We start from the raw sequence: 27,311 nt of genomic DNA, 5'->3' as shown, positions 1-27,311 counted from the left end.
TGTGCACCTAGGGTGGTCAATTCCACACACACGGAGAGCAGAATGGCAGTTGACTGGCAGGGGCTTGGGGTGGGGGAATGGCCAGTTACCATTCAATGGGTACATAGTCTCAGTTGGGGAAGATGAGAATGTTCCAGAAATGGATGGTGGCAGTGGTTGCACAAGAAGGAATAAATATCCAAATACGGTTAAAATAAATTTTATGTTACATCTAGCTTATCACAATTAAAAAGAAGGAAAAAGTGAGGACGAGAAATGAAAGCTGGGAGTGTAACAAAAATGTTATAATTGTAAAATGGTTTTAAAGTACAGTATGACTGGATCCAGTATGACTGGACCAAGGATACCCAAATAACTAGTAAAGCATTATATCTAGATATGTCCGTGAGGCTGTATCTAGAAGAATGGCATTTTATACAGTGGGCTGAGTCATCCTCCAATATGATTGGGCACCACCCAATTAGCTGAAGGCCCAGAGAGAACAAAAGGCAGAGAGAATTCTTTCTTTTCTGGCTTCTGAAGCAGGGACACCCTTCTTAGACCCTGAGACACCAGAACTCCAGGTTCTCTGGCCTTTGGGCTTGGTACCAGCAGCCCCACAGGCTCTTGGGCTTTTGGTCTCGTATTGAGAACTGCATCACTAGCATCCTTGGATGTGAGGACTTGGCTCCTTGAGTCATGGTCCTCACTTTCAGACAGCCTGTCACAGGACTTCCATAATCTCATGAGCCAATTCTCTTACCTCTCAATCACTCATTTTCACACATTTTTAGTTTTGTCTCTCTGGAGAACCCTAACTAATAAATTGACCTAACCTGCACATCTTTTCTACTTCCAATATGTAGAAATTATATTAAAATCTATCAAAATTAAACATAGAGACAGGGAAATCCCTAGGCAACAGAAATCAAGAACAGGAAGCCCACTGAGTGACTGCTTTGTCCTGACAGCAGATATGAGTGTTGGCTTGGCTCGCATACGCTGTCTGGACATCCACATCGAGACAGGGTCTGGGGCCCTGGGCACAGGCAATGATTAGTCCCAGGACCCTGAGAGAGCTGGCTTGACGGTGAAAGGAGATGGGCAAACCCCGTTTAGCCTGGGGCATTAACAGAGATGCTTGTCTTTATCAGTGTTCTTGCAAGGGCAAGGTGGCTGTGAGAATTCGTAACCCAGGTCTGATTGTTTCGTAGAGTGGGGTCTACATTTATCCTCTGCCTAGTGTAGACAGCGCTAAGCACAGAGATGATTCAGTGAAATCCTCAGGGAATGTGGCAGAAGCAAATGAAAAGCTTCTTATTAGCAATATCTACGCAGGCAAAAATGTTAAAAGATTTCATAGACAAACAACCTCCACTTAAAGTGAGTTCAAAATAAAACGTTACTCACCACACAAGGAACTAATTTGCCATGAGGAAGAGACAAGCAGCAATAATTAATTAGCTCTGCAAGTCCTTAAGCCAAAAAGCAGCCTGAAGGAGATTTTAAAGAAAGCACATTCAAAACGCTTAAAGAGAATGAAGAACAAATGAAATTATTAAGAAGAACTCAACAGAACTTCTAAAAATGAAGAATATTAATCTTTTTCTTTTTTTATTTGACAGAGTTAGACAGTGAGAGGTAGAGACAGAGAAGTCTTCCTTCCGTTGGTTTACCCCCTAAATGGCCGCCATGGCTGGCGCTTCGCCGATCCGAAGCCAGGAGCCAGGTGCTTCCTCCTGGTTTCCCATGGGGTGCAGGGCCCAAGCACTTGGGCCATCCTCCACTGCCTTCCCAGGCCACAGCAGAGAGCTGGACTGGAAGAGGAGCAACCGGGACTAGAACCCGGAGCCCATATAGGATGCCGGCACAAAAATATGGTCTTTAAAATGACCCATTTAAGGTAAACACTCAGAGACCTTACTTAAGGAATCAGAAAGTTCTGGATGGAGGGCCTGAGATTCATGACACAATGATAAGTACAGGATTTCACAATGTAATTAAAGCGAAGTGAACTTGAAAATACAGCCATGCTAAGAATAATTGAAGCTGGGCAATAATCATATAGAACATGAGAGGAGATAATTGATAAATTGCTGTCATTATTTGGGAAGAAAAATGAAAGTAGTGATTAGACTCCTGGAGACAAACACATGTTCAAAATAAAAGAATAATGGCTAAGAGAAGAAAAATAGATGTTTAACTTCTAATCCAGTGTATGGGAAAAACTTGATAAATCCATTTGGATGTATGAAAGGAGAAAAATGGCTGAAAAAAAGCATGATTAAAAAACAAAATAAAATGATTGAAATAAGTTCAAATATATCATTATCTACGGGTACTGACATGCATAAATCTCAAAAAGCAAAATTACAAGAGGAAAATGAAAAGTATAAAAGTACATCCAAACTGTGCTATTAGATAAAACCGTAGTACACCAAAAATAATGCTATATGTTTCTTCTGCATGTAGTAAAATTATAAATATTTACACAAGAGGGGAAGCAGAGAGGAAGATTTTAGCATTACTTATGGTTTCATTTTTTTAAGGTGAAAGAGCTGAAGCACATTTGACAAAATGTTAACATTTGTTAATTCTAGATCAGATTATTATAAACACACACACACACACACGAGAGTTTTTAAAAGTTCATGGACTATTTAGTGCAGCATTAAGTCTTTGACTATAACAAATTAAATCTACATTTTCTCAAAAATAAAACAATTAAAAATTAAAAGTTCATGGAAAATTTGCATTCTTTTAATTCCATTTTCCAAGAACTTCTTGAAGTCCCTTCATATTTATGTATGTATAATGTATGTATGCATTCCCTCTATGTTTAACATATTTCAAAGTAAAATGTTCAACTTTTAAAGAGGAAAGATTTTAGATTATGATAAATGAAAACTACTCATAAAATTGCATCTTATTTTCTCTGTATAAATAAAAATCCCAAGATGTCCCTGAACAACAAAAGAGAAGCTACGAAATGTTATATGTGTTCCATATAGTATCACTCAGAGTCCTGACAACCTCCTTAAAAAATAGCTTAGGCATTGTAGGGGCTTGGTACAGCAGTTTCAACGATCACTTGGGATGCCCATATCCTGTATCTGACTGCCTGCTCGGGGTTCCAGTTACGCTGCTTCCCACTCCGGTTCCTGCTCACGTGCATCCTGGGAGGAAGAAGATGGCTCAATTACTTGAGTCCCTTTCACCTGCATGGGAGACCTGAATGGAACTTTGGCTCCTGACTTGAGCCAGGCCAAGCCCTAGCTGTTGGCAACATTTAGAGAATGCACATTAGATGGAAGATCTGTCTGTGTCTCTCTGCCTTTCAAATAACATGAAAATAAAGTTGAAGAAAATAGCTGGGGAAAGTGAATCTGAGACATCAAGTTGCTTTGCCAGGTCCCACAGCCAGTAGGGCTGGAGCTAAACTTGGTGTGATCCACAGCCTACTCCATCAGCCACCATACTTAATGTTTGTTTACGGACAGGAGCTTTGTCCTAGTTGACCCTCTCCCGACCTTGTAGCTTCCTTTTTATAAATAGAGTCCCTCAAATCTTTCTTTCACTAGGTAGCTGGGTTTTCAGATGGATAAAGCCCTTATCTGCACCCAGTGATGGTCCAAGCACACCTCTCCTTTGTCTATCTCTTGTCAAAGGGCTGGGAAGTAGTGTCTAATATTTGCTCTGACTCAGAATCACTTCAAAATTAGACAAAATGCATGCATGAGAGCAGCAACTTGCAAAAGAAAGGAAAAGACTGGTATAATCCAGTTATTGCTGTCTTGGATACGTGTGTCTATATCCATTATTCAACTATCTGACAAACTATTTCCATCCTTCCTGTAAAAGCGTCCCTGGTTGGGGAAGGTGTGCACCTTTCAGGGTTTCCTAATAAACTAGAAGTGAGTAACAATACAAAATCAAAGGAAATAAAACTGCAGTTGCTGTTGCTGCTGGGGCTGCCTTCTGAATGTGGCTTATACAATATTTCATCTGTGCTGACACCTTTCACTCTCAATTATTTGGCTGCTGTCAAAACAAATCAATCAAATTATAGCACTGTGTCTTCATGTTACCATTCCATTGTAAGTTAGCAGCATTAGCTTTGAAATATATGGAAGTATAAATTTTATCTCTATTATTTATTTAATGCAACTTTCTCCCATGTGAGTTATTTTCCAAACACAGCAAACTCAAATTATCTTATGTCAAATGTTGAATATATATATATATGTTCTGCTAAGAATTCCTAAAATAATGGCACACAAGGGAACTGAGATGCATAAAAATGTGCTAATAGACCTGTGTATTTGTGCTAATCCTTACAGAATGACAAATGGAGAACAGTAATTTTTTTTTTTTAATTTTGGCTATAACATTGATGCACGGTTGATTAACACAGTTATGGAGAAAATGATACTAATCTAATGGAAAACATTAACATGGAACCAAAAGATTTCTGGAGGTGAATTTTTCTTATAATAAACATCATTTCCCAGGTCTAGCATTGTGGCATAATGGGTAAAGCCTGCACCTAAGACTCTGGCATCCCTTATAGGTGCCGATTTGTGTCCCAGTTTCTGATCCAGCTCCTGGCTAATGGCTTCAGAAAAGCAGCAGAGGATGGCCTAAGTGCTTGGGCCTCTACACCAGCATAGGAGACCTGGAGGAAGCTCCTGGCTTTGTCCTGGCTCAGCCCCAGCCATTGTAGTCATCTGGGAGTGAACCATCATATGGAAGACCTCTCCCTCTCTCTGTCTCTCCCTCTCTCTCTGTAGCTCTGGACTTTTGAGAAAAAACAACTTTCCCAAGGTAAATCATTTCAAAAAAAGTAAAACTGTATTATTACGATATTATTTAAGCTAAAGCTTTTACAAAGCACAGATAGCTTTCTCTATAGCACCATTGCCAAATAGAATGGCATTACTTCCATTGTCCTACTGACTATGGCAGGCATGACCCAAAGGGTCTTAAAAAGAAAAAAAAAAAAAAACAAGGAGAAAAAGGACTCAAATATTTTCATTTTTAGATTCAAAGGCTACAACTACATTTTTTAAATAATGGGTTTAAATCAATTGAGTTACTTTTCAGCAAAAGAGCAAACACTGTTGAAGCTTTTATGTACAAGCTCTTAAAATAGCTTTATACATGGAAACTTGGCATGTCCTTAGAAGATTAAAAAGCGAACTGATGGATATATATATATATATATATATATATATATATATTTGGTTCCTCTGTTGCGCTCTAGCTATATAAGGGGAAGCAATAATCAAAAGCTCCAATATGAATGGTAAACTGTGTCCATGCAAAAGAATCCAAACAGAGAATTAGAGGCATTTCAGCAAAACCAGGTGCAAAGTGATCAGACATGTTGCAATGATTCCCTAGTGTCTGCTCTGCCTGCCTCTTCCTCTCCTAAGGTGGTAATTGTCTGATTCCTTCCCTAACCTCTTCTCCTTCAGAACTCTTCCGTCTCTGACTTCAGCCACGGTGCTATATGTGCAGAAGCACCAGCACAAATCCCATTCTTTGTTCCAGATGCAAGCATTTCCAACTGATGACTGGTATGTCCATTTAATCCACTGGATACAAATCATGTTGAAATGAATGAATGATCTGCCCTTCCTTTGCTCTTATCTTTATATTTAAACCATCAGCAAGCCTTATCAAAGCCACTTAAATCAGTCCTCAGCTCTGCCTTCCTGCCATCAGGACCTTTTCTCCCTGGATTACTATGGTTACTTTCTAACTGGACTGCGAGGATTACCACTGTGCCTGGCAACTAGCAGATGCTTAGTGTTTGTGAAACGGATCAGCCAATCGTTGGGCCCAGTTTCTGGGAGGAGATGAAGGTTAGTTTAGTTTCTCTCTAGAGGAAGCAAAAAAAATAATAGCCGTGACTTGTTTTTGGGAATCTGTCCTGCAAGAATTACACACATAAGAGATTTTCCTGAGAACATTAGGTCTCCTTTCTCTACACAGTGGGCATATAGGAATTAGGGACCAGCAACTCTCTCAAATGCAGACAATCTCTTTCTTTTGGCTCCAGAGGAAGGATGAGAAAATAATCCAAGTTCCCTTTTCATCCTTGGTGACAGGGTGGGACTGAGAAGCACTTCAAGTGCACTCTTCCCCTTGTCTGTGCAGGCATCAGTGCCAGTCTAGTGGCTGCCATCTTGGAAAAGAACAACTCTCTTTTGCCAACTCTGATGTCTACCTTAGAATCTAATCTACTTTGCACATCCTGGTGTAGACACATTACTAGATGCAATCCAAAGCCCTGATGGATTTACAGCCTTATTATGTGCAAACTGGGGATCACATTACCTTCCTGCCTTTTGCTTTGAAAATAAATGCTTTGGCTTTGCTTTGACATTTATGTGGCAGCTGGAAACCATTATCCGTTGACAATGCTTTATTCCGTTGACAGTATCTCTTAAATACGCAGTATACTAGTCACCCTCCTCATTCATGTGCTTCCAGTTTAATCCCTGCCCCAGTGCCTCAGTGACACCTGCTTCAAGGATAATGTACTGCAGAACAAGCTCTCCAAGTATTTTAAATAAAAAGTCTGAAGCCTTGGAGATGCAGAGGTTTGAAAACTGCCAAAGTAAGACACATTGCAACTACTTTTCATAACTTCTTTCTGGTGGATTTGGGATTATTGTATGTTGTGACATGTTGGGCTCTTCAGAATCACCCTGCCAATATGAATTTATGCACTACATATTTTTAATATTGGACTTGGTGACAGCAAATCATGTATCACTGCATACCAAGAACCAGAGTCCTTTCTTCTCACTCCTGCGGCAGGCACTGCTTTGCCTTTTCCTGTGTGTGGTATTAGGTCTCCACTCTCATGTTCATAAGGTCCCTGGGGATGCAACTTTGAGTGTGGTTGTCACTAGAATAGCACAAACATAAATCACAAGGAAACATCGAGCACGTGGCCACCTAGCTGTTTGCTTCTTCAAGAATGTTGCCAGAGTGTTTGGAACCTATTTCTGCCCTCACCCACTCATGCCCCATCAACAATAGAGTCCTCAACCAATACAAAGCAGAGTTAAAGGCAATTTAATCAATATTAAATATTGCTCATACACAGTGAATGCATAGAACTGCTTTGGAGTTGCAATGTTTTTAATTTGGGAATTAATACATTTTGCACTGAAATGTACTTCTTAATACAAGGTGGGAAGGAGGTCCACAGACACACAGATCTAACTTTGGCAATGCTAGTGACGAGGTTTTGGATATGACCTTTGGCTTTAATGAGAAGAAAGCATGTGCTCCTCCTGCCTTCTCTTTAGAATTTCTCATCTTCATCCCTCAGCCACCGGCAGCAGGGCCAGGTGACTTGCCACATGGATGCCATGAAAATGATGTGTATTATTCTGAGCCCCTTATGATCCTGCCCTTCCCTGTTCCCTTTGCAATGAGAGAGCTGTGCTCCAGTCAGGGGTTGCTTGTTCATCCTGGAGCCTAGAATTCCACAGATGTGCAGCAGAGTCACTGGCCAGCTGCAGCTAACATGTAGCATGAAATAAGCAACTACGCCTCTATTGTTAGAGGAAGCCAGAAATTTGTGCTTGTTAGCTGTGGTAGTATAACCCAGGGAGAGCTAAATGATACAGTCATCAGTCCATCAGGTTGTTGAGGATCCCTGCATTTAGAATCTGCGTGATTAGCCAATTTTAGCACTTAGGACTGCTCCCCGAGACATTATTCCCCAGATATTGTACAGCTTAGTCCCTTGCATCCTTTGGGTTTCTGTGCAGTGCAGCTATCATGATGGATGGCTCTGGGGAGAACACATCATGTCCCCTTCCCCTCACCCTTCAACACCTCTACTTTCCTTAACCTCTATTAGCAGATGTGTGTCTGAAAGCATTGTCTGGTTTGTTTATTGTATCTCAAATCTAGATTACAGCCTAGTATGCTATGAGACTTTAATAAGTAGTTGATAAATGAATAAACTTCAAGATAGCAAAAAAAAAAAAAAAAGAAATCTGTTCCTTCTCAAACCGTGTATGGTTCTTTTTGTAATCTGATAATTAAAACTATTTAACTTGACATATAGTTTTGACTTGTTTTCTGGTTCCAAATCTTACCCTAGTTTTCTTCTTTGACTAATAAAAAGCTCTTGGTCTGTTGTGCTTCTTATATTGCAAGCTACTTCAAATCCTCGAAATTACCCCGGCATAACTAAGTAAATGCAAACATGTTTCCATGAAAATATCATAGTACAATTGCATTATTTTTAAGTATGCTTATCTCTAATATATCAGGCTGTGTGGTGGCTACTCTTTCATATACTGAGAGAGGCATACACCATGCTCCAACATTCCCTCCTTCCTGAACCCACAGTCTTATTTCTTGCTATCATGTCATCTCTCCAATTTTGACTTTAACATCTGTCAGAACTGTTCATAGAGCCTGGCAAATTCCATTATCCTCATGTCTTCCCTACATGGAACGTTCTCTATTTCTCTTCATTTGGCTAACATCCATGAAAGTCTGCCCTCCCTCTCTCCTTCCCTCCCTCCCTTCCTTCCTTTCCTCACACACTGATCTCAAGCAAACCAGGCACTGTCCTTGGTACTGGGGCAACATCATTGAACCGAACTGTCACGGAGCTTCCATCCTAAGGCAGAGTTAGACAGCAGTAACACACACTGTAAGTCTATTACACACAGAGATTCTCTTCCAATAGCACCAGGGGCCGGCATCGCCATGCTGCTGCCACTGCCTTAGACGGCTACATCAGGCAGGACTTGACACTATCAAAAAGAAGAAAGAAAAAGACTCAAAGAGAAAAAGATGTTATAGAGGGTAATAAGTTATAAGAAAAGGAAATAAAAAAGCAGAGAAGGGGGACTGGTTTTCTGAGCATGGGAGATTAGGACAGGAAACGGATGTTTTCTAGGGTCAGAGTGCTTCAGGTAGAGGGCACAGTCTGTGCAAGGGCCCTGAGGTAGGAACACATTCACAAAGCGCCAAGGAGGCTTGAGTGCTTTGCACCAAGACTAATTGAAAAACAGGAATGAAGGGAATGGTGAGAAAGCAAAATTAATTAGACTCAAGGTGTATGTCTCAGAAAACACCTTTGGCTTATGGAACCCACTGGAAGCAAAAAGATCAGAAGCAATCTATTTTCTGAAAGAACTATCTTCACAAAGAAGCCAACATCTGTAACTGTTGGAAACTTGAAACAACCTTTTGCCTTTAAGCTTCTATAAGCCATACATGGACTGAGAGACTCCTCAAAGAGAGGTTTATTCCTCAGCTTCTCCACCAACTGTGCCAAGGAAAAATCTCCCAGGGGCATAGCAAAGGGCCAAGGAGAACAGGGGCCAAAGGTACCTCCTTAGCCAGACCGTTGAGGAAATTCTCATAGCCCCAGTGGAGAACACCTCCATGATGACTACCTACCAGGACACAGGTGGGCAATGGATAAACAAACTGTGGTGTAGTTTCATGATGGAACATTCCTTGGTGATTAAAAGAAAGGAAATGCTGATATATTCAACAACAGGTATGAATCCCAAAACCATTAGGTCAAGTGAGAAATGCAAGACACAGAGGAATATATACTATGTAAATTCACTTGTATGAAGTTCTAGAATAGACAAAACTAATTGATGCCAGCAGAAAGCAGAAATGAGGTTCTTGGTTAGAGAGAGGGATTGACTGCAAAAGGACATAAGGGAATCTTTGGGGGACAAGTAAATATTTTATGTATTGATTGCCATGGATGGAGGCTGCATCACGGTATACAACCATCAAAACTCATTGAGCTGAGCACTCAAAGTCCATGCATTTTCTTGTATATAGATGCCATTTCAGGGAAAATAACACCACAAACAGGAAGGAAATTAATATAATTTGCACATGAAATTGCTAACCCCAAAACTGTTTTCACATATTTTATCATATATAGACTTTAATTTTGGGAGTAACAGAAAAAAGGGGCAGGTTTCCAGCCAGAGCTAAGAGCAAGAAAACCATCCTTGGCCTTAATTTTTTTTTAACTTGTCTTGAACCTAATTGCTTTTCCGTGTTCAGGTTAAGCGGCACTCTCTAATGTATTTTTGGTCATTAATTTAAATGTTATCCTTGACTTAACTGGAATGTTCACACTTCGATATAAATCTCTTGTGTAGCACATTTATATTCTCCATTTATGTTGCCTACACTGATTAGTAGGTCATTCTGGCCTATGCTAGGAGATCCAGTCACTAACCTGACTTATCTGTCCTAGAAGTACACTCATCTCTGCTGCCTCATTCACCCTTTGTTGCTTGTTGTCACTCACATCCAGGCTGTGTGTATTTACTTTTTCTGCTTGTTTTAAAAAAGGCAAAGGCTCTTACACATTTAAATGAATTCTACAAAGAAGCTTCATTTTGCCACACCCCATCATCACCTCTGTCACCACCCTAGAACCATAGCATATTATATCTTTAGTACAGCTCTCTCTGTTCCACAAGAAGTTAAATGGAAGACACTGACTTTTCAAGGAGTTTATGAAGTATGGGACAGAGCAACCTTGGTAATTTTTTTCTTTGGTGTTTGTAGTCATCGTTAGACTTATTTTCCAGGTGGGACCTTGCTTATGGACACCTGGACCCATAGCCCTGTGAGCCTGGCACAGAGGACACAGGAATGGATGGGCTAGGAGGAGGAGATCATAGAAAGTAACTGGAAGGGCAGAGGCAAGGTAAGAGAAGGCACAAAACCTCGCCTGGTTTACATAGAGACACAGGATGTTGAGCAGCAGCTCAATTCTAGGTCTTACCTGAAAGCCCTGGATGGATTGTTGCTAGACTTGTGTCCCATTCAGAAACTCCAATTACTTCCCTTAAAATAGTCAGAACCTAAACCCCACCATTGTCATCCTCAAAGTTTGGCTCATTCTCAGTCCCTGCCCATAGGATGCACTCCTGATAAATAGTTCCCAGTGCACAGGCTGAGATCCAGACTTCCCTCCTCACCACCCCATCAGCTCAGAGGAGCTCTAGTGGGTTTTCTAAGTGTGTTGGCCACGTTCCACGTAATTCTGGATGCCCCTCTTCCTGCCACATTACAGTGGATTGGACAGGAATGGACACTTCCGTGTGGGGCAGTCAACCCCCAGCCTGACAGTGCTCTAAGAGGGTAAAAAGTCTCAACCCAATAAGCACATTTTCTCCTGGATAACCCGAATTTCAGATAGATACAGAGATAAGGAGGAATATAAACATGATGAAGAGGATTATGGCACTGGAGAGTTCCTGAGAGGTGGCTGGTTAGAAAGAAGCATGTACTCACAGGAGACCAAGTGGAGCCTGAGTATGGGTTAGCCAGAAGCCAACCAATGCAGCAGAAAAATGTCCTGAGGACAGCAGAAAAATACAAGAGATATTGATCACCAGTCATTGGGGGAGTGGAGGTTAGATACCTGCCTGCAGCCTGAGGTTTGCTGGGTGCATTAAGGCCCAAACCTCATAGATCGGAATGAATACAGCTGTTCCTAGAATCTTACAATACATGGTACTTCAAAAAATTCACAGAAAATCAGAATTAAAAGATAAGCTTGCTTTGGCTCAAAAAATTTCTAAATCCATATGTATAAGGGGATCTTCAAAAAGTTCATGGAAATGCATATTGTGAAAAAAATATGCTTGACTGAATACACATGAAAAATATTCATGACTGAATCTCCCAGCACCTTGATTTTGAACTTCGCAGGCATCAGCACTGTAAGAAGGCAAGTCAGTTGTTTATAAATCAGCTGGTTTATGGCATTTTTGTTATAGAAGCCCAAACATACTGAGGCAGGTGGAGTCGGAAAATGAAATTTGGAAAGGCACCCTAGACCAGCATGTCTTCAATTTTACTGTGCATAAGTGTCTCCAGAGCTCTTTGAAAAATACACGTTCTCTTCAGTGGGCAGCAATGTGAGAACCACATTCTGAGGACGAGACTGTGCCATGACCCCCACTGCCGCTCTCAGTGTAGCTTAGTGCCATGAATGAATGCTCATTAAAACATACGTGTGTACCATGGCCTCCAAGGCCCTGAGAACTCTTCCATGTGACTTGGTAGGGCATGTAAATGATGAACCTCTCATTTTAGTAACATGGAAATATTTGAAAACTCCCGGAATTCCAAACCATTAAGGAACTGATATCAGCCACTTTCTTTCACCTTTTAGAACATTTGCAGCTTTAGAGCTACAAGAACTGACAGGCTGGTGGGCTGGGTAGGAAGACGGGAACACAGAGACAGTTTCAGTTGGCTGAGTTGTTTCATGAATAAAAGTTTAAGGGTTCACTCTGAGGAAAAAGGAACCTTTCTAGAACTCCAGGCATCATGGGAATGGGTTTTATATTGGACTAGGTGTGTAAATGCTCCCCCTTAATACTGACCAATCAGGCCCTACATTGGACAAGGGGTGTGACACCTAAATCCTCCCCCCTCTCTCTGACCAATCACATTTGGTTTTTAAAGTCACTGAGAGGTGGAGTGTCTATTGTAAATGAGCATTACTAGTCATTTTAAGATTTTGAAAAGACTTGGACTGAGCTAACTGTATTTCCATACAGCAATGGCTGGAGAACGGTGAAGAACAGCCTTCTGCAGGAATGGTCAATATATAAATGCATGTAGTGATTCCTCCTGAGGAATACACAGCCCATTTACAAAACTGCTACCCTTGAGAGGGGATGAGAAAGGAGCACAGCTAGGACTGGCTCATTCTGAAAGCTATGATCCCTGTAGATGACTTTTTAGCTTCTCAATCACCCACATTCCATCCTGAGTCCCAATATAACTCTACGAGATAGCTTGAGGAGCTATGCAAGTCATACATGCGAATGGCAATTGTCTAGGTGGCTGTAGGTCACCTTGGGTTGGCTGGGGTGCATTGATCACAAGGTGGTGGTGTCCTTCAGCTGGGGGTGACTGGCTGTGGATGCTTTAGAGATTGGAGACTTCTGATTCCCATCATCATTTCCTGTGGACTTCTCATAGAGCAACCAACTCATTCTAGTGTATCCGGGACTTTCCTGCTTTAACACTGACAGTTCTAAGTTCTCAGGGAATTTACCAGTCTCCAGAAAACCCAGATGGTCAGTCTCTTTTCTCAGACTAGTGAGGTCTGGGTGATGAAGGAATCAGGTGGGAAGATATGAAAGGCCAGAATCCTGAATCCTGACAGTGACATAGGAACTAGGATTGACTTACAAAGATATTTAAAGAAGAAGGTGTTGAGGGAGGGGCTTCATGCTCAGATGAATTAGGAAACTCTTCCTGAAATTAGTTGATTTGCAATTGGGATGTGTTTTATTTTAATAATTTTGTCATCTCCCTGCAAACCTCACCGAAATCTCAAAGATGAGACAAAGGGGGAAATACTGCTTGTGCTTATACCGTAGACAGAAGCTTGAATGTCTACACCAAAACACTTCTGAAGATTACAATGATACAGAAATTATGGCAGACACACCAAGAGGTAGAGTGCTAGCACTTTTGTTGTCCCCACTGAACCAGGTCATAAAACTTGGGGGATGGATTTTCTGAAACAAAATGCCAAAAGAAACAAATTCCAAACTATAAACTAGACTTAACTTTGATACTTAAAAACAACAACAGCAACACCTACAATAGCGATGGACCAAGTCCGTATTTGACCAGTCATTCACTTTGAACTCTTTAGAAAAACAGCTTCTGTGATCTAAAAATACCAAATCCTAATCAAAATATAACAGGCCAGTTGCTATGACTCTGACTTTGGCACCCACTTTAAACAAGCAGGATTAATGCATGGCCTAGGAGCCCAGTGAGCTTATGTTTATTTATAATATTCAATATTCCCATAAGCACAAATGTTCCAAATGGAAGGCTGCATTTTGATAATGCCCATTTCTTCATTAAGATTTCATCATCTACCTACATTAAAAAGCTTCTCCCTACACTTTGTTGCTTCTGCTTTCACCTTGTGTATTCCTGTTTTATTTGCTTAATCTTGAGTTCCTGGCTTTCCAGGCAGTTTCAAATTTGAAACAAGCAAAGTTTGTGCATTAGCGTATCCTGGGCATGCATGATTTATGAACAGCAGGTTTCTTGGCACAATTTAATGGTATAAAAGAGAGACTTTGTTTTAAACATTAAAATGAAAGTCAAGAAGTGGCAACAATGGGTGAGATAGAACACAGCCCATAAAAAGTTCAGGTCAAGGATTAACCACTATTGTTCTGTTTCTTACTCTTTGGACTGATGTGCTAATGAATTTAATACATTACCTGCAGTCCTGACATTTGATCAACAAATAAAATATTTTAAGTTATTTGTCTGATAACTTACCCAGTGAAACTCTTACTCTGGAAAAAAATTGTTAACATTTTTCTAAATAGTGAAAACAAACATCCTTTGACTTAATTCAAAGTAAGTCTATTTTCTATTTAACAGGCACCCTATGCATATTCACGCCATTTTTCTCCATAATAATTCTGCCCCTGAGACTTTTGAAAATCAATATATCAGTCGTGGTTACCAAATCTTTTAAAGAAAAGCCAAAGCCCCCAGAACCTCAACAGAACTCCCCTTCTTGAGTAAAACTACAGCCAATTCTGGTTTAGGCCCCTGGAATAAAGTTTTGACATACAAATCTCTTTTTCATGACAAAAGAGAAGATCAAATATACAGTGCTTAATAATTATAACCAAATACCCTTAGTAAGTGAAATGTAAATGATTACATTAAATTGATTATTCCAAATAATGTCTTGCATTTGAAATATTCCAGCCCCTTCACACACAAACAAGTAGCAGTATTTGTCCGAGTACCAAGTCGGTCCTAACCTTTCTTTGCAAGGCTCAACTGCAGAACTTGTGAGACTGTAACTCAGACCTTCAAATGAGATCCCACTGACGTAACACTCAAGGTTTTCAGTGTTGTGCAGCGATTGCTCATAACTGTTATCAGACAGCCTGAAAGGTTTTGATATCGATGTTAAGAAACCAGAATTGAGGACGTTGATGGCTTGAGGAAGCTCAGGATTCACTGACAACGAGAAGCTTTGCTTCTTACACAAAACCCAGCCCTGTCTTCTGCAGTGGAAGCACTCAGGGCACTTTTCTGGTCTACTGCGAGGAGCAGTGGCCAGAGCACATGGACACCTGCTTACCTTGTAGGTTCTGCAATGGCAGAGTCATGATGCCTCCAGCTGCAGCTGCGGCTACCAGCCCTTGGATGTTGGTGAGATTCGCTGTGGGTAGTGTGAGGACCAGTCCCTGCTGACCGCCTAGCTGTCCCGCCATGTTGAAGGGGATGAGGATAGGCTGGTTGAGGGCTGGGGGTCCTCCCGGCATCACGCCCGCGACCGCAGAGGCTAACTGCTGCGCGGTCAGAAGTGGCTGCAATGAAACAGATACACGGAGCTCACTTTCCAGTGGACTTTTAAATGCTTTCCTGCCACTTAAGCGGGGCCTGAATGCTCCAGAAGAAGTAGCAAAGCATCGTGCTCTCTCCCTGAAAAAAAGACTGGAGAAAAGGAATGTTTGTGAAACCATGTTTTATTTCTTTGGAAAATTTTGTTTGGTATAGTCATTCCTTGAGGAGTTAAATATCTTTATTAAGATTTATTTATTTATTTAAAAGGCAGAGTGACAGATAGAGATGAGATAGAGAAAGATTATACATATATGTGTGTGTGTATATATATATATAGAGAGAGAGAGAGAGAGAGAAATGTATTCCCTCTTGCTGTTTCACTCCCCAGATGGCTGCAATGGCCAGGGCTGAGATGAGCTGAAGCCAGGTCTCCCACGTGGTTGGCAGAGGCCTGAGAACTTGGGCCACTCTCTACTGTCTTCCTACCCATATTATTCCCAAGGAGCTGCATTGGGAGCAGAGCAGCGAGACTCAAACTGGCTCTGCAATATGGGATGCTGGCATCAAAACAGGTGGCTTAACCACAATACTGGTCCCATTAAGTACCTTTAGAAGTAACAACTTGCACTTGTATATTATTTTTTCAAGAAACTTTCACTTGATCCTACCCTGCTGTATTTGAGACTCTCATCTAATGTACTCTGTGTTTTTCCAGAAAGAATTCATTGGGATCAGTGAAATTTTGGTTTTTAAAAAAGTGATGAAATAATATTTTCAGTTATAAAATTAAAAAAAAATGTAAAAGATCAACTCAATGCTAGAAAAAGTCTACAGTGTGCCATTATGCAGCTCTATGGCTAGGGGACAAGCACACTGGCATAATCCTTTCGGGAAGCAGCTTGGAAATACATATCATGAGCTGCAAAAATAGTCATTCCTTATTGACTCAGAACATGCTTCTAGGACATAGTGTGAAGATATAATCCAAAAGGAAAAGTGATAAATGCATGAAAATGTGTTGCAGTTAAAAATACATCAGTGTTGAAAAATGGTTTGTTACAATATTAAACTTGATGAGATATTGCATTGGCATTAAAATGGATTATTATGACACCTCTTTATAAAAACAGAACATACATTTTAAAAATGGGTGATCGCTAATGAAATATGAATGGTTATTATTAAGATAGTAAAATTATAAATGTGTAAAAACAAGATCCAAAATGGATTGTAGGAGCTACAGTTATGGCACAGTGGGTAAGTCATTGCCTGTGATGCCAGCGTCCCATGTGAGCACCAGTTTCAAGTCTTGGCTGCTGCACTTCTCAGCCAGATCCCTGCTAATGTGCCTGGGAAAGCAGTGGAAGATGGCCTGAGTGCTTGGGCCATTGCCAATCAAGTGAGAGACCTGGATGGAGTTTCAGGCTTAGGCCTGGCCGTTGTAACCATTTGAAAAAGATGGGAGATTCTCTCTCTCTCTCTCTCTCTCTCGCTCTCGCTCTTGCTCTTGCTCTCGCTCTCTCTCCTTTTTCTGTTTCAAATAAGTAAATGAAATCTTTAAAGAAATGGAATTTTACAGATAAAAATATTTAATTCTAGTTTAAATTCTTTTTGAAAATTCTTTTATTACTGTAACATTCTTTGCCCAATTGAAATATTACAAAAATCAATGATTATGTCCTCAGCTGATCCAAAAGCCATTATTAGACATGGAACAGCAGCAGTAGACTTGTCTGAGGGCATGGTGTGTCCTCCTTGGCAGACAGATGTAGGCAGATTCCTGCCCTGGCAGAGTCAAGATGATGAGACACATTTGATCCTAGACTGCTCTATCCCGGGCTTGCCCTGCACCCCACCGCTCGCCCCACCCTTCCAGGAGCAGTGTGGAGCAAAACCCCACATCAAGCTTTCTTCTAGAGGAACCAATACAAAGCTCTTATCTGGGAGATTTTGACTTTTTTCCTACTTCTTATTTGTTGAATATTATGGTTGAATATTTACAACATAATTGAATATTATGGGTAGTGGTGAATTAAGCCTGTGGATAGAGTGGATTGAAATTATGTCTTTATGGGCCGGCGCCATGGCTCACTAGGCTAATCCTCCACCTAGTGGCGCCGGCACACGGGGTTCTAGTCCCAGTTGGGGTGCCGGATTCTGTCCCGGTTGCCCCTCTTCCAGGCCAGCTCTCTGCTGTGGCCAGGGAGTGCAGTGGAGGATGGCCCAGGTGCTTGGGTCCTGAACCCCATGGGAGACCAGGAAAAGCACCTGGCTCCTGGCTCCTGGCTCCTGGCTCCTGCCACTGGATCAGCGCGGTGCGCCGGCCGCAGCGCGCCGGCCGCGGCGGCCATTGGAGGGTGAACCAACGGCAAAGGAAGACCTTTCTCTCTGTCTCTCTCTCACTGTCCACTCTGCCTGTCAAAAAAAAAAAATTATGTCTTTACAAAAATCAAAGAGAAAAAAAAGAAAGGGAGGAAGAAGGGGGATGGAGGGAAGGAAGTATGGTTATCTTCTTAGAACCACACCTATGAAATACATGAAATCTCTTCTTTTCATATTAATAATATTTTTTAAAAAGAGCCAAAAAGTTGTCATGATTCTCTAAAGGAAAAGGTAATCAAGTATAGGCATGGTACAAAATCCAGCATCTAACAGGCAGGCATGATTCTGATGCCGCAGTCAGCCTACCAATGAGGTGCAGAGAGGTTAATGAGTTGTTCAAAGTCCCAAGTAGAGAATGTGTGGAGGTGGGTGTGCTGTTCAAGTTTAAGTCCAGGCAGGCTGCCCCGGAATCCATGTTTTAGCCCTTCTCCATCAAAGAACAGATGAGAGAAGAGAATGCTTCCTCTGCAGAAAGTAGGGAGGGGTGGAGAGGGCTGAGCCCACTCTTTGGCCATCCCTACAAAGTCCCCTCCAGGCCATTAAAAGACTCAAAGGCTCTGCACAGCCTAATTTTGGACCACTTACTCTAGCTCCTAATGTACTTGTACATCTCACATGGAATAGCAGGGCTTCCCTTTAAAAAAAATACAAAGTTACTCTGAAGAGCAATGTAAACATACTCTGGGACTAAGTACAAAATTATAAGCATGCCCTCAGTTCCCAGTGGTGTCCTAGTGTGCTATCACGGCCCATGGTAAGAGCATGGTAAGTTGGAAGGCAAATGGGTGCTCCTCAGATCATATAAAAGGTCACACACGGGGAGTTTTTGGCCAGTAGCACTTCACAAATTGGATTTGCAGGCTCAGAGCAGGGCATGCCCCCCCCCCAGTTTGTCACAGTGCCACTGTCCCTCACTACCCTGTTCTGTGACATCACTTACCTCACCTGGAGGCATTTGAGTGTGTTGCCCTTGGTCTGTTCATAGCCACAGGTGTGCACACACACAGGCAGGATGTGATAAGAGTCAACCTAGAAGGGGGACGACACATAGAAGCCTGCTCCTGAGATGCTTAGGAAGCCCCTGTTGAGGCTTCTGTAATTCCTCAGATGGCCTCCCAGGTTTCGTGTGCACAGCACGGAGTTATCTGTGCTCCCAGAGAGACGACGGAATCTAAGCCCACAGGGACACTTGGTGGCAACTGGACCAAGAGCGTCAAGAGCATCCCACGCTCTCAACTTGTGCTGAAAGCAACTGACTTCCGAGAACAATGGTACCAGTAGGGAAAGAAAGGCCCAAGCATCGGTTTCTCTTCCATAAAAGCAGGATGAAGCCCCAAAATTTCACTGTAAACAATAGAGGTTAAAAACACACACAAAATCCCAGGCTTTTATAATTGTGTTCTACATCTCCATATAACCCACACCAGGCTGCAAAAAACAAATATTGGACTTTAAAAAATAATGAATGTATTTCTTTATTAATGCAAGAGCTATGTGTGATGTACAGTATTGTCAAACCCAATAAGCTGAACTTGCATTAAAATTGCATTAACTTTTTTATATTAAATCACATCTTGTATTTCAAAAATGGCTATAGTAAGGTTGAAATAACTTAATTTTCTTCACACTCCAGTCATTAAAGTTTTACTTTCTAGAAAACTGCATGGTAACCAACAGCACAGTTGTGGTACTTTACCAATATACATATTTTTCCAAATGATTAAAACCAGTGTTTCCTTTAGGAAGAGAAAGGAATTTGCAGACACATATTTTCTTGATGATGTTTAATAAATAATGTACTCATACAGTTTCCCATACAAAAATTTATCACCATCTTTGCTCTGTTGGAGTTAATTGGATTTAACTCATTATTATTTATCTGGTTATTTATCTGGTTAAATCACCCTCAGCGTTGCCTAACGGAAAGCAGTTGAGACGTACTGACCTGTGGCCCAACTGGAAATGGGGGATGGGTCTGACTGGCCTGGTGTTGGTCGGGCGTGCCTGGCTCTGAGAGCGCCGTGCTTCCTCTGGCCCCTGGAATTCAAAAGAGAAAGACTCCGTTCATGGAAGATCTGCCTGGGGATTGCTCACCTGACATCACAGAATAATGAGGCATAGATGATATGACGAGAGTGACTTATCAATTGTTTCAGAGCTCAAATCATTTAGCACCTGCATCAGTGACGCTAAGGGACATTCGGGATAGCCAAAGTCATTAGGAGGTAGAAGCCTAGCACAGCAAAGTAACGTTATCATCCATTGTGCCAATGGGCTTGCTTTACACAGCCATGTGCGTGGCATTCACCGGCACAGCCAATGTGCAGGAAACTGCATTCTTTATGCTTGGGAAACAACAGCTAATCTAATTCCCCAAAGCCAAACAGCACGTGATTTTAGATATGACCAAGTCCGTCCGTATGATCGCCCAATACTGTTTCCCCAACCCTTTCACACTTCCTGCCCTTCTACGTTCATGCTGCAGACACCGGACCTCAGGAATGTGCGTTCCTAAAAACAAAACCAGTTTTAACATAACCTTGCACCAGCCCAAAAAGAACATGGATCTCCTTTAGCAAGTTTCCTGGATGCTGACTGAAGCAGTAAGAATCCCACCCTAACTCCAGGGAGCCCCACTATGCTAAGCACAGAACCCAAGTTACTACCTTGCCCATTGGGCAAAGCTTGAAAACAGAGATTCCACCATCACAGTGCCTCTTGCAAACCCTTCTAACACGAGAGTCTATGCATGCTATGTGCTTTGTCTCAGGACAAGCCACACCAGAAAAATAGTGGCAGAAACAATAAACACACAAATAAACAAACCAATATACTAAGGGAGCAGCGATTTTTGAGGGTTTCTACTTGGTAGCTTTTGTTTTCTTGGAGTTTTCTAATGGGGTGGTTGAAATCCAATTCCAAGTGAACCTTAACAAGATCCTCTTGCCTGATGTTTGTCCTATGAATAGCAAGTGGAAGACAATTCAAATCCCGTTTACTGGCATGCAATGAACGACCAAGAAAAAAAAAAGATATGATTCTGTCACACTTATAAATTTTAAAGAAGGTATTATTGGCTCATTTAAAACAAATTCTTCTATTTATTCTCCAAAGGGACAGACTTATAAATAATGGAAATGTGGAAAAAACACTTCAGCACATTAAGCTACAAATAAAATTGACTGCTACATATTATTCAATTGACTTCTATCTCCACAGCAATGTGTCAATCATAACAGCATTTTATAATAGGATTAAGCAATAAACGTGCAAAGCTATTATGCAGAAATCTGAAAATCTGATTAATTTGTAATATTTTTTTGCACACAAAGTCAGGAATGGACATTGCTTGGGGAATACTTACAAGCATTCTATTGAAATTTCTAAATTGATTTGGAACAAACTAATAAAAACACAGACTTGCTGACATTTTATAAAGTGAATTCTGTCAAAATATGTTTGGCATTTTAATGATTGCTGTCATTTAATAACAAGGCTAAGATGACCCTTCAGAAGATGCCAACAATTTCCCTGTAATGTGCAGAAGACCTTTCTTCTAAATTTTTTATATGTGATTTACTTATTATGCTTGAAAAGCAGGGCATTTTAAACTGGGAGGCGCCTTCTGCAGCTCACATCTTACAGTCTCTGAGCATACGTATCTGGTTCCTATTTTGTCTTAAAATTCTCACCCGAGCTTTATGGATTTGCAACACTCACTAGATCCCCAAAATGATGATTTTGGTCAAATATTCAGATTAGCCAAATTCTCCAATAATTTGGTTACCAGACATGGCGCTTTCCAGTCAATGGTGAAAAGAGAATTTTACAACACACAGAAAGACAGAAAAGTCCTTGGAATCGATGTAAAAAGCTGACTATTAAAAGATTTCCATCCACCCAAGGCCCCTCTGTCTCCCGGTTCTTTGGCGTGTGCCAGGCCCATGTTTTGCCACTGGTCCTCACGCGTGTCACTGCAGGCTTAGGTCTGGTCCCACGCAGGCCCTGTGTCAACAAGATAGCGTGTGTGTTCCCCGTAACTGTACCCAGATTACATTTGCTTACGTTTATTCCCTGTTGCTTCGAGGCCCTAACTGGTGCTCAGCAGCTTGTTCTGAGGCTAGTTATTCTGAAAAGCCGTGTTCCAGGCAGTCTGGGGCAATTCCACACAATTTCATGTGTAAAATGAAGTCTTTCACAGGCTCTGGAGGAGATTATGTATGCTCTCCTGCCTGGATCAGAAAGTAATGTTTCTTCTTAATGCGCATCTCCATCTCCCCCAAACACATGTATCACGCTTAACCTTGTAGGACCATAAACTAATCTGTCTGGTCGGAAGGCGGCTCCCGTATCAGGGGCCTTCTCAGAGCCAGAAGGGGAATCCAGCAGTCAGAATGAATAAATGACATCGGCTAAAGGCTGCAGAGAGATTTGAAGCAACACTTAGCCATGCGCTAGCAGAGAATTTGAGGGTAGATTGTATTTCCACGGCTACAAACATCGAAACACAAACTTGAATATGTTGGGTGGGTTCCTTCCGACCAGGAGCCTGGGAAACACACACCATTCCTGCAGACAAAGGGATTCTAGCAACACCCTGTGTCCTGTTGGGAAGCCAGTGGCCTGAGTTTAATAGAGAGAAGCCATGAGCCCATGGGTCAGGGGCTGTGCAGGCATTTCATTCAGTTTTCGAATATGCACTCAATAAAACAGTGGATTGCCTTATAGTTCGGCAGTGGGATAATTCCTTTAAGAGCGATCTAGGCATCCACTTGACTCTCCTGTTATTTAACATAAACACTGAAAATGTCTTAGAATGATTAGCTTCTTGGCAAATTCCCCCTCAATTGCAATTTAGATATTAAAAGCATTTTGCTATGAAGGTAAGCAGCAGGGATGCTTCCGTGTTAATTTCTACCACTTAACTAAATGCACGGACCTAGACTTGTTTTCCAACTTCTTTCCACATTAGCTTCCTCTTGTAAAAGTCAGGGACGGTAATAGTACCTCCCTCACAGGGCTGCTGCTGTGGGGATTCAATGAGCGAATATATACACAGGCACGTCTTGAAACAGTACATTCTTGCCCTATAAGTGCTATTTCTTTTTCTTACTATTACTTAAGATTTAATTTGTGTTTAATCTATTAATATTTAATTTGACCATAATTTTTGCCTGCCTCAAACCAAATCAATTCATATCCCTGGCCCTTGGGGTGCAGTCCTCAGTCCCTTGTACCCCAGTTATGGTGGCCACTGTACACTCACCCTAAACATGTGCTGTGCACCCAAAGTCGGGCCTCCTGGTGGAGTGCTTTATAGGGCTGGGGTGGGGGGTGTCGGGTGAGTGGGCAGCACCACTATAAACAAAACTTCAACCAGCTGCCCAGGAGCTCTGAGTCACCCGGAGCAGGCAGGATCTCCCACTAAGCTACAGATCAGACCCCTCTTAGCTGGCTACCCCAGTGATGCCAATGGGTCCCCAACTGAAAAAACCCAGTATGTGTCAGGCGGGAGTGGCTGTGGGTTCCCATGCCCTCCATGTTTGACATGAGAAGGAGAGTGATTTTTCTACCAAGATCAGCACCCATACTACCAGGTTCAATCAGTCTCACACGGAGAAACTGGTCTTCTCACGCTGACCCATGTCTGTGGAAGGCTGGGGCAAGTTCTTCAGAATGAAGCTAATCAGAGTGAAAGAAAGGACAGATTGGACCCAGCCTCCCAGTGACCTGACCACAGGAGAAGCCACCACTGAAACCCTCTGAGGAGACCAACAAATCAACCCAGGGCAGGTGTCACAGAGGCCCCCACATCTGCTCCAGGACTGCCCTCACCCAGGTTCAGCACTGGGGCGTTTGTGGCTACAGATAGAGGTTTAGTTCATATTCCATGAAGACAGGAGTCAGGCAGAAGTGACAACGGACTGAACACAATCACCTTCAATTGTGCATTGATCCTGACATAATTAGCCAACTTACAAGTTTTTTTTTTTTTTAAAGATTCATTTATCCATTTATCTGAAAGGCAGAATGACACAGAGAGGGAGAGACAGAGAAAGGAATCTTCCATCCACTGGTTCACTCCACAAATGGCTGCAATAGCCAGAGCTGGGCCCGGCCAAAGCCAGGAGCCTATAGCTCCTTCCTAGGCTTCCACACGGGTAGCAGGGCCCAGGCATTTGAGCCATCTTCCACTGTCTTCCCAAGCACAATAGCAGGGAGCTGGATCAGAAGTGGAACAGTTGGGACCTGAACCAGCACTCGTGGGGTGCTGGTGTAACAGGCACAGCTTAATCTGCTGCATCACAACACTAGCCCCTAGCTAGCCTTATGATTAAGCCAAAGTACAAGATACCTAAACCGACAGGTGTTTTCCCCAGATATTTGCCCCTTTGCAACATACATCAGTTCTAAGATACTACCCACTTTGCCCTCCTTCAACATCCCCCCCCTCTATTTTTCTGATTTTACAATGACATACTCTGAATTTTATTTATAATTACAAGTTTAACGCTCCACTAAATAAAGAATTCAAGAAGGAGTAAGCAGAAAAACCACTATTCCTTGAGTATAGACAAAGGCTATAAATAATAATCAAATCTCAAAAGGTCAATTTTGCTCACATACATTACATTTTTGTACCCTATATATTAGTTACCACAAGTCAGGGAAAACATATTTGTCTTTCGGGGACTGGCTTATTTCATTCCTTTTCATGGCTGTGTAGTAGTCCATCATGTATATATACCATGATTTCTTTATCTAGTCATCAGTTGGTGGACATCTGGGTTGATTCCATATGTTTGCTATTGTGAGTTGGGCTGCTATAAACATGGAGGTACAGATAACTCTTTCATATGCTGATTTCATTTCTTTTGGGTAAATTCCCAGGAGTAGAATGGCTGGGTCATGTGGTTCTCTAATTTTAGATTTTTGAGGAATCTCTACACTGTCTTCCAAAGTGGCTGTACTAGTTTACATTCCTACCAACAATGTTTTAGGGTATCTTCTCTCAGTATCAGTGGGAAATTGGTTCCAAGATGCACAACAGATACCAAAATGCCCAGACGCTCACACTCCTTCTATAAAATGATATGGTATTTACATACAATCTATTCATATCTTCCCATTTACTTTAAGTAAATCTCTAGATAACTTACAGTGCCTAACATAGTGAAAATGCCAGGTAAATGGTTGTTACAACTTAGTGGTTAGGGAATAATGCCAGGATAAAAACTGTACGTGTTCAGTACAGATTTTGTTTTTCTAAGTATTATCTATTCACTGTAGCTTGAACCCGACTGCATGGTGCTTCCTTTAGTCCATGGTAGCCTAATCAGGAAATACAGAAAAACAGTGGCGCCGAGAAGCTTCCGAGTCTCACGCAGACCATGGCTTAGCCCAGTGGTCTTCCTTAGGCCTGACCAACGTTGGTGGAGCTTGACCAGAGGTTCACATGCCTTGTGTGAGTACTGACAGCAAACATGTTTAGGTGCTGCACGACACCCCCATGTTTGAGACCAGAGGCTTCGATGCCGCCCAGGCAGGCAGGGGCCATCCATCAGCATCACTTCCGTGGCCCTCCAGGTCTCCTCACCTGGAACATTCTTCCATTGTAATCCATGACCCTTTTACCAAAGGGAAGAACTTCTCAGATATACCTATTTCATAACCAAGATTTGTTCCTAGGAAGTTCAAGGAATGTAAAAGCTGATTTTAAAGCAATCATAACATAGAATTTAAAAGCTATATGATACCAGTTAATTCTCTGCAAATATAAGGAAGCCTAATTTCAATTTGTTAGAAACAAGATGGGTCCGAAGTGGCAAAAGGCATTCAAACTAATCAGGAGTTTGAATGGCACACTTGATCAAAACTTATTTTGATCATCAAAATGCCTCTGTGACCACGGGACATTGGTTCCATCAACACCGTCTTTCCAGGGGTGATCTAACACCCGAAGCCCACAGAGAGTGGATCTCTGCACTCTGGAGGGAAGGAGTGATCTCAGAGTTAAAGGTAACAGTGAAGTCTCCCAAATGCCACTTCCCCACCCAGCTCAAGCTGAGTTCCTGAATAACCGTTACTAATTCCTGTCATCATGTTCCTCACAGCAAATTTGTTTTTGCTTTGCAAATCCTTCTTAAATTTTGCTAACAATAATTGCACATATTTGTGGGCTACAGTGTGGTATTTCAACACATGTATACGACGGGTAGTGATCAACACAGGTTAACCAGCGGTCCTCCTGCTATCATATAGCTTTATGATTGCAGGCTTGGCGCTCCTTCTATTTGCTCATACAATACTAGGTTATCATGAACCATAGTCTCCCCACTAAGATGTATAATGCTTGAAGCTTATTTCTTTGATCTAATTCTGATTGGGTACCCATTATCCAAACCCCCTTTATGTTCTATGCCCACACTCCTTTCTTAGCCTCTAGGAATCACCATTCTGTGTTCAGATGGACAGATTTATATGTTTATTTTTAGCCTCCACATATGAGAGAGAACATGTGATGTGTGCCTTCTTTGTCTGGTTCATTTCACTTAACATGATGCCCTTCAGTTCCACCCTTTTTGAAAACTTTGATTATAATGAATTTTCATTAACTAAAGTAAACCAGGCTTAGCATCCCTTAGCTTCTCGACAGATATAGACTCTAGTAGAGAGTTTTGAATTTTGCTTCCTTTTTGGAGTTTATTCTTTGATCTTGGGAAGGTGTAGTCCTTGCTGGGGACTTACCCCACTACCTTTGCAGAGGATATGATAGCCACGGCAGACAGAGAAGGAAGTGGAATTGCAAATATGAATTGTTCAGCCCAAACCAGTTCCACTTTCTCCCACGGGCAGACCATCCCTCCAAAACACAGTGCCTAAGATTCCCTTGGCAACAACCAATGCATTTTTAATGGCTGGGCTCCTCAGGACATGGGAGTTTGGAATTCTGTCCTCCGTGCATTAACACAAACATAATCACGTGAAGGTCACAGAGACCCCTCAGCTTTTTCTGGTCGTCATGCTTTTCTTACCCACTGTTTGCAGTTTGCACCAGCGAGTGAGGTGATGCAAAGGTTACTTATCAGAAGACGGACAGCTGAATGCATTATTATTTCATGTTGGGCATGTGAACCCCAGCTAAGCAGGGCAGAAGTCCCCTCTAAATTAAACTTCCCTTTCTTTCAATTTCTTCAAGATTACTAAATGCCAAGGAGGGAGTGTAGGTGTCTATAAAAATCTATTCAGAGCCACTGCCACTGTTTGCCACTTTTTATTACCAGTCAGGATTTCTTTATGATACTGGCCACACATGCATTTATATACAGCACACTCTACAGACCTCCGGTGGAATTCAAGACTCTAAAATAATAAGGCTGATTCTAGAAGCCACACTTGAAAATTACACATTCATTCACTCACATGAGGGTTTATGTGTTTTTGTAAATGATGGCATCAGGTACTTGTAATTTCACCCACAGAGACCTGCAGAACAGAGGATGCTGATGACAATAAAGCGAAAGATGGACTTCTTGGTTCTCCTAGCCGGGCACGCCTGC

General features: G+C 41.8%; 1 protein-coding gene across 2 annotated transcripts in view; it reads right to left on the bottom strand.

Moving 5' to 3' along the window:
• The window catches only part of POU6F2 (POU class 6 homeobox 2), a 498,475-nt gene that overhangs the window by 265,172 nt on the left and 205,992 nt on the right, over positions 1-27,311 (bottom strand). For both annotated transcript variants that reach the window (XM_051852905.2, XM_051852903.2), the window contains exons 3-4: positions 19,697-19,788; positions 15,164-15,392 (exon numbers count right to left, since the gene is read on the bottom strand). In XM_051852905.2, coding sequence (XP_051708865.2) covers positions 15,164-15,392; positions 19,697-19,788 — 321 coding nt within the window. The remainder of the gene's footprint in view (positions 1-15,163; positions 15,393-19,696; positions 19,789-27,311) is intronic.

Source organism: Oryctolagus cuniculus, chromosome 16 (genome assembly GCF_964237555.1).
Source record: "Oryctolagus cuniculus chromosome 16, mOryCun1.1, whole genome shotgun sequence".
Lineage (NCBI taxonomy): Eukaryota > Metazoa > Chordata > Mammalia > Lagomorpha > Leporidae > Oryctolagus > Oryctolagus cuniculus.
The sequence above is the reverse complement of the archived record's forward strand: the minus strand, read 5'-3'. Positions and strand labels throughout refer to the sequence as shown.